General features: G+C 47.1%; 1 protein-coding gene across 5 annotated transcripts in view; it reads left to right on the top strand.

Annotated features, from left to right (window-relative positions):
* Nucleotides 1-3,170: 3,170 nt before the first annotated feature.
* The window catches only part of OPLAH (5-oxoprolinase, ATP-hydrolysing), a 36,846-nt gene continuing 24,620 nt past the window's right edge, over nucleotides 3,171-15,396 (top strand). For 2 of the 5 annotated variants that reach the window (XM_027857663.1, XM_027857665.1), the window contains exons 1-11: nucleotides 3,171-3,447; nucleotides 4,417-4,680; nucleotides 5,200-5,391; nucleotides 6,600-6,699; nucleotides 7,049-7,172; nucleotides 7,436-7,631; nucleotides 8,004-8,169; nucleotides 8,470-8,608; nucleotides 10,646-10,713; nucleotides 10,959-11,224; nucleotides 11,990-12,102. In XM_027857663.1, the coding sequence (XP_027713464.1) occupies nucleotides 4,519-4,680; nucleotides 5,200-5,391; nucleotides 6,600-6,699; nucleotides 7,049-7,172; nucleotides 7,436-7,631; nucleotides 8,004-8,169; nucleotides 8,470-8,608; nucleotides 10,646-10,713; nucleotides 10,959-11,224; nucleotides 11,990-12,102 (1,526 nt within the window). In that variant the 5' untranslated portion in view covers nucleotides 3,171-3,447; nucleotides 4,417-4,518. Of the gene's footprint in view, nucleotides 3,448-4,416; nucleotides 4,681-5,199; nucleotides 5,392-6,599; nucleotides 6,700-7,048; nucleotides 7,173-7,435; nucleotides 7,632-8,003; nucleotides 8,170-8,469; nucleotides 8,609-10,645; nucleotides 10,714-10,958; nucleotides 11,225-11,989; nucleotides 12,103-15,396 lie in introns of those variants that run through there. The other 3 variants (XM_027857664.1, XM_027857666.1, XM_027857667.1) reach the window with 3 other exon arrangements.

Raw genomic sequence — 15,396 nt, forward strand, 5'->3', positions numbered from 1 at the left:
CCAAGAATATCAAGGGTAATAATAATAATAATAATAATAATAAAGTGGGATGGAAGAGGATCTCTCAGTACTCAAACTGTACTATAAAGCAGTAATCATTAAAATGATTTGGTACTTTGGTCAAAAAGGAAGAAGTCTCTGGAACAGATTCATCAATCAATCATTCAGTCAATCAATAAACATTAAGTGTCTATTATGTGCCAATCATTGTGCTAAGCACTGGAGGCATTGTGTTAAGAGTTAAGATGAGGTCCACAACATACAGAATCAAACAAATATAGTAGCAATCTTCAACAAATCCAAATTACTGGTGGAAGGACTCACTATTTGAAAAAAAAAATTGCTAAGAAAAATGGACAGTATTCTGGTGGAAATAGGTTTAGACCAACATCTTCCATTACACACCAAGATAAACTCCAAATGAATACATGACCTCAATATAAAAGGTCACATCATAAACAAATTAGAGGAGGAAGGAAAAAATTACCTATTGGATCTATGGATAGGGGAGAAATTAATGACTAAACAAGCAATAGAGAGTATCACATAAGATAAAATGTACAATTTTGATTATATAAAAAATTTTCTTGTGTAGACAAATCTAGCATAGTAAAAATTAGAAGAGAAACATGTTACTTGGAAAAAATCTTTGCAATAAGTTTCTTTGATAAAGGTCTCTTATCCAAGATATATATGAAACTGCTTAAAATTTATCAGGCTAAGAGCCTTTCTCCAATAGATAAATTGTCAAAGGATACGGACAGATAGTTTTCAAAGAAGAAATTCAAGCTGTCAATAACCATTTGCTTTATATCACTAATAATTGTTGAAATGCAACTTAAAGAAACTCTGAAGTTCTATCTGAGACCTACCAGACCAGCAAAAATGACAAAAGAGGAAAATTACACATTGAAGGGGTTGTGGGAAAACAGGTAGCCAAAAATTGTAAACTAAGATGGAGGGGAGAGGCAGGCTCCTCTTGGGGAATGGCTAAACAAATTGTGGTATATTAATATAATGGACTTTTATTATGCCATAAAAAATGATGAAATGGACAGTTTCAGAAGAAACTGGGAAGACCTCTGTGAAGTGACGTAGAACAAAGAATAGAACTAGAAGAACCATTTATCCGAATGACAATATTAGAGAGAACAACTTTGGAAGACCTTAAATATTCTATTCAAAAAACATGAATCCAAATAAACAAAAACCAAAATCTGAAATATGCCACTCACCTCTTGACAGAGATGTGATGAACTTAAAAATACTAAGAGACATTCATTTTTGGATATGGCTAATGTTGGCATTTGTTTTGCTGGACTAAGCAGCTATAAGTATGGAGGGCATAATTTTTCAGATTTACTCATTTGCTCAATGGAGGGAGTAGGAGTGGGAGGAACGGATTAATTAAAAAAAAGATAAAAAAATCAAGAACAAAAAAATGTCATACATTAGATAGAGTTTGGACTAGATGAGCTATGATGGCTCTTGTAACTCTTCTAACTTCTAACTAAGATTTACTGACATACTTCTTTCTCCATTCTGACCTATATAAACCTCTCTGGCTTTCCTTTCCGGATTAATTCTGCCTTCTTGTGTGTCTCTGTACTCCTATATTTCCATTTTGGTTCTGGGTCTCAGGGTAGGAGACTCTAAGCTCAGAGTGGAGTCAGTCAAGAAAACCCAAAATAAAAAAGTTGAACTTTAAATCAGATTGGAGGATATTTCCCTTTACAAAGAGATTCACCGTATTTCTCCTTTCAATAGTTTGTCCCCTTAGTTCAAATTCTCAGACACATTCTAGGATGAGGGAGGGCTGCCTTTTTCGGGGGCTCCTACTATCATCAGGAAGGAGCCCACAGATTGTTGAGGAAGGGTGCTCACACCCTCAAATGAACTCTATTGAGACTATGCTGGGAGCTAATCCTTGGTGGGGGGAGGGAGCAGGGATGATGTTTTTGGGACCTTGGTCGTGAAGAATACACCCTGAGATTCTTTCCTTAGGGTCTGTAGACACTCAATGGCCGGTGTCAATGCCTCTGCTTAAGGCAGAGAGAACCCAACTTTCTAATATGGGCTTGGACTATTTTAAGAGCAGAGACATCACATGTCAACCATTCTCTGTCTAGCATTTCCCAATCTTGTTCTGACGGAGGGGCAAAGAAAGGGAGGGGAGAGGAAAGACTATGCCTTTAAAGTGGGAGTTTGCCCATAGACGTTTTTGGAGCGGGGGAAGGGGTTTGTTGTTTTTGAAAAGATACAACGGCTTCCCAAGGATCCTGTACACATACTCCCACCTCACCCCCAATGTTTGAAGAGTTGCCTTTCAGGCCCCGGAGACATCCTGTTTATCTTGCTGTCACTCTGGACTCCCCCTCCCCCCAGGTGTTCTCATTCTTCTGCTTGTAGATCTCTGGCATAAGTGTCAGTCTTGGTTGTCCCTCACCTGTTTCAATGTATCTCATCTCTCACTGGCTGGAAGTTCTTCTGACTGCCTAGCCTAGTCCTTCTGGCTCATTTCAAGCCTTGTGGGGGGTAGCGGTGGAAGTAACGGAGTTCTTTATGAAGAGGGGCGGATTAAGTTCTTCTCCATCCTCTTCATAACCCCCCAGGCCACCTGGTCCACCCTTTTCTGTCATCTTTCAATCTCCTTTCTCCTCTACCCGCGCCCCCCCACCCCTCCTCCCCAGTAAAGCGCAGAAAGTCACCAGAGAGAGATGAGAGCCAAGATACCAGGCTTCTCTGACCCGCTGCTGGGCTTCTGATGCTTCCTCTGGATCACCTTCCGGCCCTTTAAGGACTGCTCGCCCTTCCCCCAGAGGATTGTGTGAGGGGCAAGGCAGGCCAGACTAGAAGGTTATGTAACTGCGAGAAGGGATTAGCTAGTTAGAGAGTGCTGAGACTGGAGCCAAGGAGGGCAGGGGTGGGGGATGGAGGGAATCCATGAGGAAGGTGGGGAAGGGTGGGGGGAGCGGGGAGCCAATGATGGCAAGGAAAGGAAGGAGCCAAGTGAGGCAGCCGCTAAAGTGAGTCGGGAGAAGGAGGAAAGGAGGGGGAAGTCAAGGAGTGGACAGAGGGGGCCGGAGAAGGGGGGAAGCTGAGAGGAGGAGCTGGAGGAGGGGAGAGCCAATGGGGACGGGGTGAAAGACGGTGGGATAGCACGGGAAGGGTGAGATTCAGGGCAGGACTGCATAGAACTGCCGGACTCGACTTGGTCCGATGGGACCAGCCCTTCCACTGCCTGACCTTAGCGCCAGATCGTGTCCCGCTGCAGGCGGAGAGAAGAGGAAGGGCGGAGAGGGGAGAGGAGGAGAACGGAGGGGGTGTGGCGGGGCTTGGCGGAGCCGGGGAGATTGAAGAGGCTCATAGCCCGAACCCGAGCCCGAGCCCGAGCCCAAGTCTAAGCCGGATCGCGACCCTTGACTGAGCTGGAGGGAACCTGGCTAGGTGCGTCCCCACCCTGTCCAATCCTACCCTCCCTACTCCATCCCGCCCCACCTCGTCCCATGTGCGCACCTCTTTCCTACTCCTACCCCAAGTTTTAGACCTCGATTCCCCCCTCTCGGCCCCCCAGATCCGCTCCCTCTCTCCTTCCAGTGTCACTTCCCCACCCCCACCCTCAATCCACAGCTTCCCTCCCTTCCCCCTCAGATCTCTTGTCTCCAGTAGTCCCTAGGAAAGCCTCCGGCACTCACCTTGTGAGCCACTTCCTCACCCCTTTGATCTCGAGTCTGAGAGTGGCCATCCTTTCCTTCTTGTTAGAGAGCCCCCACCTCTCTCACCCTCCTCATCAGAACCGTCCTCTGCTTCCTTTTCCACTGTCAGAGCCTCAGCTCCCCGCTACAATCTTTCGTCCCTGTCAAGGTACCCTCCCCTCCCACAGCTCCCCACCGCCTGTCTGATAGAGCCTATTCTAAACCTGTCCAATGGAGACCCCGTCTCTTATCAAAGCCTAGAGAGAAACCCCGGTAACATTTCTATGCCAAGTCCCATAATCAGTGTGACCCTCCTTTCCCTGCTTCCTCAGAGGAGTCTGTCCCATCTCTCCGGTCTCCTACCTACCTTTTTCCCCTCCTACCACAACCTTCCTTGGTCCACATACTCCTCCAGCGGAACCTACACTGTACTGTCTCCTTTCCCCTTCTATTATTGCTCAGCTCTCTCTATTATTGCTCACCCCCTCCTCATTCCCCATTTTCTAATGCGCTTCCATTCTGCCTTGACCATTTTCCATCCCCTCGCTCCCTGATTCTCTGCCCAGACTCCGGTCAAGCTTCTTGATTTCCTACCTCCAAGCCCCGTGATTTCCTGCCGTGCTTCCTCACCTCTGCATGCTCCCTGGTTCCCAGCCCTGACTGCCCCCCATTCCCACATACCCTGATTCCTTGACCCCTCGCCTCCCAATTCTTCCAAAAGAAGCGGTGGAAGAAACAGGAGCCCAGCTGACCCTGGCCTACAACCCCTCGCTCTGCCTCAGACTTAACGGCCAGTCCCAGTAACACTGCCTTCAAGGGCAACATGGAGGGGAAGTTTCAGTTTGCCATTGACCGGGGTGGGACCTTTACCGATGTGTTTGCCCAGTGCCCTGGGGGCCGGGTGCGGGTGCTCAAGCTACTATCTGAGGACCCAGCCAACTACCAAGATGCCCCAACTGAGGGCATCCGACGGATCCTGGAGCAGGTGGGTCTGCCTCAGGAAACTTGTAGAAATGTTTATTGTTGTCATTATTATTAATTATGAAACTAGTGATAAGGGCAGCAGCTTTCTCTTAGCCCTTGTCTTGGTGATCTGTAGCACAGACCTCCTGGGAACACGTCTACATTTTGGTTTAATTTTAAAGTAGGGGTGTGACAGAGTCCAAGTTTTACAGAACAAATCCTTTTATTAAGGGGATTTGTGCTGTGAAGTTTAGATTCAGTCAAAGGGCCACACTTGAAGACGTGGAGGCTGCAGGTTCCCCAACCCTGGTTTAAGGTTCTGGATTGCCTGGGTTGTGCAGGGGAAGAAAAGGGGACAACTTGAGGGGGGATATCCAGACTTTAGACAGCAATTGAGGGAGCATTGATTCTGGGACCAAAGTCCTCTGCACCCACAGGAGCCAGGGGAGTGCCAATCCTTATGAATGCACAGAAAAAGAGGGAAGTTGGTGTATGGGGGCAGAGGGTAAGAGGGACAGACATTTATGCCCTGTGTTCATAGGAGTGCGGTGTGATACTGCCCAGGGACCAGCCCCTGGACACCAGTCACATTGCCTGGATCCGAATGGGCACAACTGTGGCCACCAATGCTCTGTTGGAGCGCCAAGGAGAACGCATTGCCCTGTTGGTCACTCGGGGCTTCAAAGACCTGCTTCACATTGGGAACCAGGCCCGAAGAGACCTCTTTGACCTGGTGAGAGCTTTCTGACCAACACACCCCTCAGTAGGGTAACTCAGGGGAGAATTCTCCCCTTTGCCCAGCGCTTATCATAGTGCCTGGCATGTAGTAGTCAATAAATATTTTTTGACTGCCTGACTATCCTTATAGGACCACCTTATCTCCATTCCCCCTTCTTTATGGGACAACTTTCTCATGGGAGGCACCTCTCACTTTTAGTGATGCTGCCCCTACCAAAGCTGTGTAGAAATGGAATTATTTTAAAGCACGGGTTCTTAACTGTGACCTTGCTTAAAACATTTTTATAACTGTATTATAATGTCATTGTTTTCCTTTGTAATACTATTTATTTTATTTTATGCATTTAAAAACATTGTTCTGAGAAGAGGCCCATAGGTTTCACTAGACTCCCTACAGGGCCTATGACATAACCAAAGTTAAGTATCCCTGTTTGAAAGGGATAATAAAGGGATTTTTAAAAAAAATCCCTATTTATCCCTTTGGTATAAGAAAAAAGCCTGGTAGCATTCCCTTGTTCTCTGTGTATGGGGAAGTCCCCTTATAATAAACTTTGTATAGTGGGTGTTTTTGACTGCCTCCAGTGTTGCAATCTACTTTGAGGGGGTGCCCCCCCACCCCACTTCCTTTATAACCTAAGGCCTATTCTCCTCTCAGAGGAAGAGAACTGGCCTGACTGGTTCTATGGTCCCGGAGAGTGTTGGAGGGAGGGGGTAGTTAGACTGGAGTGAAAACTTGGGCCAAGGGCCAGCTGACAACTTGGACAAGTGCAGACTGATGATCGGGAGAAAGTTAGCAGCAGCAGCTAGCCAGGAAAGACCAATTATTCCCTGGCCAGAGCTGTTTAGCTTGCCCTCCCCCAGCCACAGTCCCTGGCCCTGGAACTTAGGCTGGCTGGAGATATCAGCCTGTACTCAGCCCCATAGTCTCTTCATTTCACTCAGGTCCTGTATTTCTGCCTTCTTCATGGAACTCTAGTCCTCACCTTTCCCTTGGTTTCTTTCTACTGGGGGACCCTTAATTGGTCTATAAGAAATGTCTCCCACACCTCCCTCCATCTCCAACTGGACTTCAGATCACACTAGTACAAAGAGGAACATTAGTCAGACTTCAGTAAAATGCTAACGAGGAGTAATCTGGAGAATATTCCCTCTGAGTTTGCTCTTGTTCTCTCCCTTCCCCCCACTTCACCCCATTCCCCCTAGGCAGTGCCAATGCCTCAGGTGCTGTATGAGGAGGTGGTGGAGGTAGATGAGCGGGTGGTGCTGCATCACGGAGAGTCAGGGGCTGGGACCCCCATCAAAGGTGTGCGCCTCTCTCTAACCTGATCTTCAACCCAAACTTTTAGGGCCTTGGATTCAGTTTCCTACTGACTCACAAACCCTGCTTTCCCTCCCCACCTCTCCTGTCAATCTAGCAAATCTGGTCTACTATTCCCTACTCTAAACTTCTTAACCTTGGGCCCCCTTCCTCCAGTAGGGATAAGTGAAAGCTGAGAAGCGGACTCTGGCATCAGAATCTGGGCTAGGGAGCTGGATTGGAGCCTGTGAAGTTGATCTGCATAGGTGCCAATGTATAAGTGATTTGGGTTGAGAAGATGGGGAGGTAGGTTGATGTGACAGTCACTTGGTCATTTCTGTTTCTCCTGACCTAGGCTCAACAGGGGACCTTCTGGAAGTGCAACGACCTGTGGACCTAAGAAGCTTACGGAGAAAGCTGGAGGGCCTACTGGCCCGGGGCATCCGAAGCCTGGCAGTGGTGCTCATGCACTCCTACATGTGAGGGCTTTTTGGGGTGGCCTGGCAGCCATTGCTACTGGGGCAAATTTTCAGGAGCCCACAGTCACAGATCAGGAAGGGGTGAGGATGGGTGGGAATCTGGCACTGAGGAGGGGATGGGAGAGTGAAGGGTAGGCTCTAGTATGAGAAGCTGGAGATCTGGAGATGGGGTACCAGGGAAGAGGGAACCTGGGGAGGCCGCAGGTGCTCCAGGTCCTTGCTTACCCTGTGCTCCGCAATGTACCATGTATACCCCTGGGCAGGTGGGCACAACATGAGCAGCAGGTGGGTGCATTGGCATGGGAGCTGGGCTTTGCCCACGTGTCCCTATCATCGGAGGTGATGCCGATGGTGAGGATTGTTCCCCGAGGGCACACAGCCTGTGCGGATGCCTACCTGACTCCCACCATCCACCGCTACCTGCAAGGCTTCTGCAAGGGCTTCCAGGGGCACCTGAAGGTGAGGAGACCTTCTTACTCGTATCCTGTGTCCACTCACCCAGGGACATGCTGTGCTTCTCTTGCCTTGTCCTCCTTGACTCTGCGCCTTTAACCCTGAATCACCCAACTCCGTGCTCCCCTGGCCTTTTCACTTTGTGCCTTCTGCATCACTCACCCTGTGCTGGTTTGCTGTTTCTCTCTCCTACCTTGTCTTTCACTTCTCAGGTCTGCTGACTCTGGGCTCCCTGTTTCTTACCTATGGTGTCTCACCTGTGGCCTCTATCTCTAACCTTGATATGTTCAGCCTCTGCCCATCCATTTTATGTGTCCTGGTCGCCCCGACCCTGTCCGCCATCTCAGGTGGCCTTTCTACTTACCTTTTGTTGCCCAGGATGTACAGGTGCTCTTCATGCGCTCAGATGGGGGTCTGGTGCCCATGACTTCCTTCAGTGGCTCCAGGGCTGTGCTCTCAGGCCCTGCAGGTGGAGTTGTTGGCTATGCAGTCACTACCTACTCTGCTGAGGGAAGACAGCCAGTCATTGGCTTTGACATGGGAGGTATGGAGGATGGGTGCTGGAGGGGTGGGCGGGGAGCACTGAGATTGATGGAGCTGGTCTGGCTCTGGGGCACACCTTCTCACCATCACCCCTACCCCAAAACTCAGAAAAAATATGCTGTGGTTCAGGGCACTCCAAATCGTGGGGGTCAAGGGGACTGCAGGGTGGTCGCTGATATCTGGAGTGGAGGGGCTTTGAGTCCCAGTTCTGTTCTGGGATATGGTATGGACTCTCCCTATACCTCCTGCCCCAACATATCTCTGTATCCCACACACTGTCTCCCATCCTTCCTGCTCTTAGGGACCTCCACAGACGTCAGTCGATTTGCAGGGGACTATGAACATGTGTTTGAGGCCAGCACTGCTGGTGTCACCATTCAAGCCCCGCAGCTGGACATCAACACTGTGGCTGCTGGAGGCGGCTCCAGACTCTTCTTCAGGTCAGGATCTCTTTCTCCCTCCCTGCCTATCCTCCTCCCAGACCTAGAAACTTCCAGTCTTGTCTTCAAGTTAAGGCCACACCCTGACATCTTAGTCCTGTCATCTTCACCATTGCTAAAATTCTTTTCAATTAAGCCCATATTTATCACGGGCCTGCTTTGGCCATGACATTATCCCAAGATGAAAAGTGATTCCATCTCTGGCCTCAAGTATACCCTGTAATAGGGATATAAGAGGTATGGAATTAAATTACCAGGAAAGTAGACTGTGATAAAAGCAAAGCAAAGGGCCTGGCAAATTGCCCTGATCAAATTTGAGGACAGAGAGATCACTTTCAGCTAGAATCATGGGGAAGTCTTCATGGCAGAGGTGGCATCTCTGTTGGGCCTCGAAGAAAGAGAATGAAGAGGAAGTGTTTCAGGAATAGGAATAAGCCTGAACGGAAGCAAGAGAGGACAGGAAGTTACTTACCAGATTGCTGCTAACTAGTGGTCCAGTTTGTCTGGGAATGTTGAATGCTTGAAGGGAAATAATAAGAAAAAAGTAGGTTGAAGCTAGATTGCAGAGGGCCTTGAATGCCAATAGTGAGTTGGAAGATTGAAGAATCATGCTTGGGCATTAGGAATGTATTTTGGTAGTTATTTGAAGACAGATTGGGGGGAGAGAGACCAGTGAGGAGGCCAGTGCAATAGCATAGGGGTGAGGTGTTGAGGGCCTGAATTAAGGGAGGTGGTCCTGAAAGTGGAGAGGAAAGATAGATGTGACAGATATTATGGGGGCAGAAGTGGTAACTATTTGGATGTCTCCTAGTAGAAGGTAAGCTCCTTGAGGGCAGACATTGTCAAATTTTTATCTTCGTATCCCCAGTGCCTAATATAGCACCTGATCCATAGCAGGCATTTAATATATTTGGTGAATGTGGGGGATAAGGGAGAGAGAAAAGCATCGTCTATGACAATGAGCCTTTGAGCCATCAACAAAAATGGGAGACTTGGAAGGAAGCCTTGTTTGGGATATGCTGAGTTTGAGGTGCTATTGGAAAATCCAGTGGAGATGTTCAGCAGGCAGCTGACTCAACTCAGATGCCACCTCCTCCTCCATGAAGCATCCTTTGGTTTCCCTCCAGTTGAAAGTGTTATCTCCTTCAGGTTTTCTTAGCCATTATAAATCAAGCAATTAAAAAGCATTTTTAGGTGTCTGCTAGATACCAGGAACTGCGTTAGGTGCTGGGGATACCAAAAAACCCCAAAAAACAAAAAGCGTTCTCACCTTCAAGAGCTTCCATGGATATGGGGGTGGAAGAGGGGGAAGAAGAGGAAGACAACATGTACATATGGAAGCGGTGATGGTCTGGAGCTGATTGTTAAATTTTCAGTGTGAGCATTTGTACCTTGGAAATTGGCAAATGCTACAGCTCAGGGCTTGATTTATTGTCTTGTTGATTACCTAGACCTAAGAAAGTGTGATAATAAGGTCTGAGGTGTGACCTCTTCTTTGGGTGCCTAAGATTGTTGCTTGTCCTTAGTTCTTGCAGAGGATAGTGACTTCCGGAAGATGATGCCATGATTTTCCAGTGAATTGGATTTAAGTGAGGAAGGGCTTTGCAAGGTCACCAGCTTCACTTTCTCTTCCAGAGCCATCTGGATCTGGTGACAAGATATAGATCAGGATGACTGGAGATGGCCTCCGGGTAGCTAAGATAGGGTGGAGACAGAGGGTCTGGGAACTGGATTTGATGAGTGGGGTGTTTGAAGAAGTCTTCACTGTGAATATTGAAGCTATTGAGGATGATGGCAAGGCCTAGGGCAGAGAGGAAGACTATGAGGCAGGTGTTGAGGTCATTGAGATGGGGGTAGGGGGGGTGGAGAATGTCCTAGAGACTGGTAGATGACAGCAACAGGGAGAAGAGGGGGGAGGGTGGTATAATGAGAGGAAATCCTCGATATCATTGCCTTCTCTGCCCTGGCCCTCCATCCCATGCCACACCCTGACTCCTTCCTTAAATTCTGTTCCTCACCCATATACCCCTTCTTTAGGTCTGGCCTATTTGTGGTGGGTCCTGAGTCAGCTGGTGCTCATCCTGGTCCTGCCTGCTATAGAAAAGGTCAGTATAGACCATGACCCTGACCCCAGCTTCCCAAACTTGAGTACCATCTCAGATGTTTTCTAAATGCGTGGACTGAATGTTCCTACCCCTCTCTCCTACCGAGTTCCTAGACCCTGTGTTCCCTTCCCTATATGCTTTATCCCTCTCCCAAAACCCCATCCTTCCTCCTCCTCTGAGGTGCCTTGTCTGCCTTGCTCTCACCAATGAGTCTCCCTATTCTTTCATCTACTTTCTCCTTCCAGGGGGACCATTAACAGTGACAGATGCCAACTTAGTTCTGGGTCGCCTACTTCCCTCTTCCTTTCCCTGCATCTTTGGTCCGGATGAGGACCAGCCACTCTCCAAAGAGGCCTCCAAAGAGGCCCTGGATGCTGTGACGGCTCAGGTCAATAACTTTCAGGTTCAAGGACCATATGGGCTTGATCCACTGACACCTGAGGAGGTGGCCATGGGTTTTATACGAGTGGCCAATGAGGCTATGTGCCGTCCAATCCGTGCTCTTACCCAGGTATGAACGTTCCCCAGACAATGACTCCCCACTGTGACCATTCACTGACAAACACATCCTACACTGTTGACTTCCATTTTCAAAATTAAATTTTATGGAAATAAAAGAACAAAACTCTTGTAACAAATACAAATAGTCAAGCAAAACAAATTCTTACATTGGCCATGTCCAAAAAATTGATCTCATTTTTAACCCTGAGTCCATAGACTCTATGTCAAGAGTCCAACCATGATTTTCAGCTTCTGAATGACCATCATGCTTCTGGTTATCTTCCTTGGCTGCCGAACAACCACAATGCCACTGGCCATTTCTTCCTTGGCCGCTTCTTCAACCACTGACCATAACAGTGACTGATATGTCCTCAGTGCTGGATGACTGTTCCTCCGCGGATACTAACTGATTAGCCAAAGTCAGACGCATTGTAATTGAATTCTAACATAGTGATGTCATTTTGGTCCTCTTTGAGAATGAAGGACAACAACCATATTTGCCTCCTTTGTCTAATTCCTTTTTTTACCCCATTTTAGCTCTAAACTATGGTGCTAGCTATTTTCCTGGTTCTCAGGAAAATCTCAGAACCAAGACTGGGAGAATGGAAATAGGATGTCCTTGCCCCTAGACTAGTAGAGGTAGAAGATTGTAGTGCTGAAATTGGGGAGATGGTGAAGGCCTGGTACCTAGAAAACAGAGGACCTGGAGATTGTCAGGGAGTACAGGATGGATGTTGGGTCACTGTTGACTACTCCCCTCTCTTCTCTACTACAGGCTCGAGGCCACGACCCATCAATCCATATACTGGCATGCTTTGGGGGTGCAGGGGGGCAGCACGCCTGTGCCATCGCACGTTCCTTGGGCATGGACACTGTTCACATACACAGGTACCTGTTGGGGTGTGTGGGTTTGGAGGAGTTATATGCCTCTGTGTCTGCTTGTCCTCTAACACGTATCTGGGCATAGCAGCTGTTATCTGAGCTGCAGCCAGTTTGCTGGGGAGGTACAATAACAACTCAGCTTGTATAGGCTGTACCTCTTTCCTGCTGACTTCAGAAAAAATCTCCACCTCACCAGTAACTTCCAAGGAGCAATCTCTTTGTCCTCCACCCCATCTTCTTCATCTGATCCTGCTTCTGCCTGAGCCCCCAGATCGTCTGAGAATTTACTACCGACATGGGGTGGGGGGAGTGGGAATGGGGGAAGGCCTGAGATACAAAGATGCAGAAGTATTACACAGAATGTGGTGCATGGCGCACTGATATTAGCTTATTGTTCTCTGCCAAGTTCTGTAAGATGCATTTCTCCCATCCCTCTTTAGCCATGTTCCTTTTATGGTTCCCAGTCTGGCATTTTCTCATGCTCAATCAAATCTTCAGCCCTTTTTTTCTTTTATAAGTCCATGGGACACTTTCCTTTTTATTCTTATCTTCTACACCCTCCCCTAGGTAGCTAGGGAGGAGGAGTTAGTTAAGCATTCTTTAAATGTCTACTATGTTCCAGGCATTGTGCTAAGCACTGGGGATAGAAAGAAAGGCAAAATCATTCCCTGCTCTCAAGGAGCTCACAGTCTAATGAGAGAAACAACATGCAAACAAATATATACAAACAATATATAAACAGAACAGATTAGAGATAATCTCAGAATGAAGGTACGAAGACCAAGAAAGCCTTCTTGCCAGAGGTGGGACTGTAGTTGAGACTAGGATGAAGCCAGGAGGTATAAATGAGGAAGTGAAAGAGTTCTAAGCATGGGGGAAAAGCCAGTGAAAGTGCCCAGATTCAAGACATAGTGTTTTGTTGAAGCCAAGAGGCCATTGCCATTGCATTGCAGATAAAAGGGTGGTGGTGGCAATAACGTGTAAAGACTGGAAAGGCAGAAGGGGGCCTTGGTCGTAAAGTGACTAAAAAACCAAAGAGGATTTTATATTCGATTCTGGAGGTAATAGGTAACAATTGGAATTGATAGAATAGTTGGGGGGGGTGACACAATCAGACCTGCACTTTAGGAATGGCAGTCTGACAACTGAATGGAGGATGGACTGGAGTAGGGAGAGACTTGAGGAAGGATGGAACTCCACATGACTGAGATGATAAGGAACTAACACCAGGGTGGTGGCAGTGTCAGAGGAGAGAAGGAGGTGTATATGAGAGATATTGCAAAGATAGAATTCACAGAAGTTGGCAAAAGATTAGACATGAGTGAGAGTGAGGATTTGATGATACACCTAGGTTTTCAGCCTGGGTGACTACAAGGATTGTAGTACCCTTAGCGGTAATAGGAAATCTAGAAAGGGGTGGGTGCAAGGGAAAAGATGATAAGTTCTATTATGGACATGTTGAGCTGAAAATATCTAGAGCACATCCAGTTTGAAATGACCAATAGGTAACTGGAGAGATGAGACTGGAGGTCAGGAGAAAGCTTAAGGCTGGATATGGAGATCTGATAACCATCTGCATAGAGATAATTGAATCCATGAGATTCCCCAATGAGATCACCAGGTGAAATGGTATAGAGGGAGAAAAGAAGACCCGATGAGATCACCAGGTGAAATGGTATAGAGGGAGAAAAGAAGACCCAGAATTGAACCTTGGGACACAGCTCTGATTTGCAGGAATGAAGATCCAACAAAGAAGAATGAGAAAGAGCAGTCATACAGGGAGCCTAGCAACCAGTAGAAAGTCATGTCAAGGAAAAAGAGAGAGAGAAGAGAGTATCCTGGATATCTTCTCCTAGAGAAGAGAGTAATTGATAGTGTTGAAGAGGTCAAGAAGGGAGAGGCCTGAGAAAAGGCCACTAGATTTGGCAATGAAGAGATCATTGGTAACTGGAGAGCAGTTTCAGTTGAATGATGTGGTCTGAAGCCAGACTGCAGAATTAAGAGAGTGAGAGGAAAGTAGTGGAGGCATCTAGTGTAGACAGCCTTCTCAAAGAGTTTAGCCATGAAAGTGAGTAGAGATATAGGTTGATAACTAGTAGAGACACATGGATCAAATGAAGGGTTTTTTTTGAGGATAGAGGAGACATGGGCATGTTTGGAGGTGGTAGGAAAGCAGCCAGTGGACAGGGATTGATTGAAGATAAATGGGAGAGTGGTGATGACAGAAGGGACAATTTTCTGGAGAAGATGAAATGGAATAGAATAACTGATGCATGTGGAGAGAGGTTTGCCTTGGCAAGGAGAAGGGCCACTTCTTCATAAGAGATGAGTGTGAAGATAGAGATAGTGGCGGATGGCATCTGGTAGATGTGGATGAGGAAAACATGAGGAAAGGGAGCTCATAGCAGATGGCCTCAATTTTTTCATTGAAATGAGACAAAGCTGTCAGTTGAAAAGGGTGGTAAGAAGAAGAACCATGGGAGATATGAAAAGGATGAAAAGGTTTGGAAAAGCAGCTGTGGTGAGTGGGATAGGAAATTATAAAAGGATTGTCTTGCTATGGTGAGAGCCCAGTTGAGGCTATGCAACAAATTTGTAGTGAACCCAGTTAGTACAGTTTTGTGATTTCCTCCATCTTTGTTGTGTAGCATGTGCATAGGAGTGAAGACAGCAGATGTGGGAGAAATCCAAGGCTGAGGTTTGGTCAGGCTAGATATTTGATAGGATAAAGGGGCAGGGGACTCAAGACAACGTAGGGTTGAACTGGTTCACCAGGTGGTCAAGATGGGGAAAGGAAGACAGTGTATGGGATGATGACTTGAGAGAATTGAAGGGTGGGGGCATTGGAGATCATGGTGAGGATAAAGAACAGGATTTGGGGTTGCAAGACAGGAGAGGTGGAATAACAAAAGATTACGATCAGATAAAGGTGAGGGTAAATAAGAGGTCAACCTCACTTACACGAGGTCTTTAGCAAGGTAGAAATTCCCTTGACAAAGAACTATTTGACAAAGTATAAGTTACCCTGTCTTAGATATCACTGGTTAACTTTGACAATGAAATTCCAGGTTATTATTCCTCAGTTGACCTTCATTGCTACTGAAGTTAAATGCCTGAATTACCACTTTGGACATAGTCTTTAAAAGGAGGGATGGTAGAACACAGAGAAAAGATATCTACTAGAGAGTAAAATAACCATTCCTTCCAGTGAACCCCAGTGTAGGGTTGAACTTTCTAGGATCTTGTCAGATTTATATTATTCTGGCTGGGGCCCCCTCGAAAGGTAAAAGAACTTGGAGC

The sequence above is a fragment of the Vombatus ursinus genome, unplaced genomic scaffold (assembly GCF_900497805.2).
Source record: "Vombatus ursinus unplaced genomic scaffold, bare-nosed wombat genome assembly UNPS02012319.1, whole genome shotgun sequence".
NCBI classification, from domain to species: Eukaryota; Metazoa; Chordata; class Mammalia; order Diprotodontia; family Vombatidae; genus Vombatus; species Vombatus ursinus.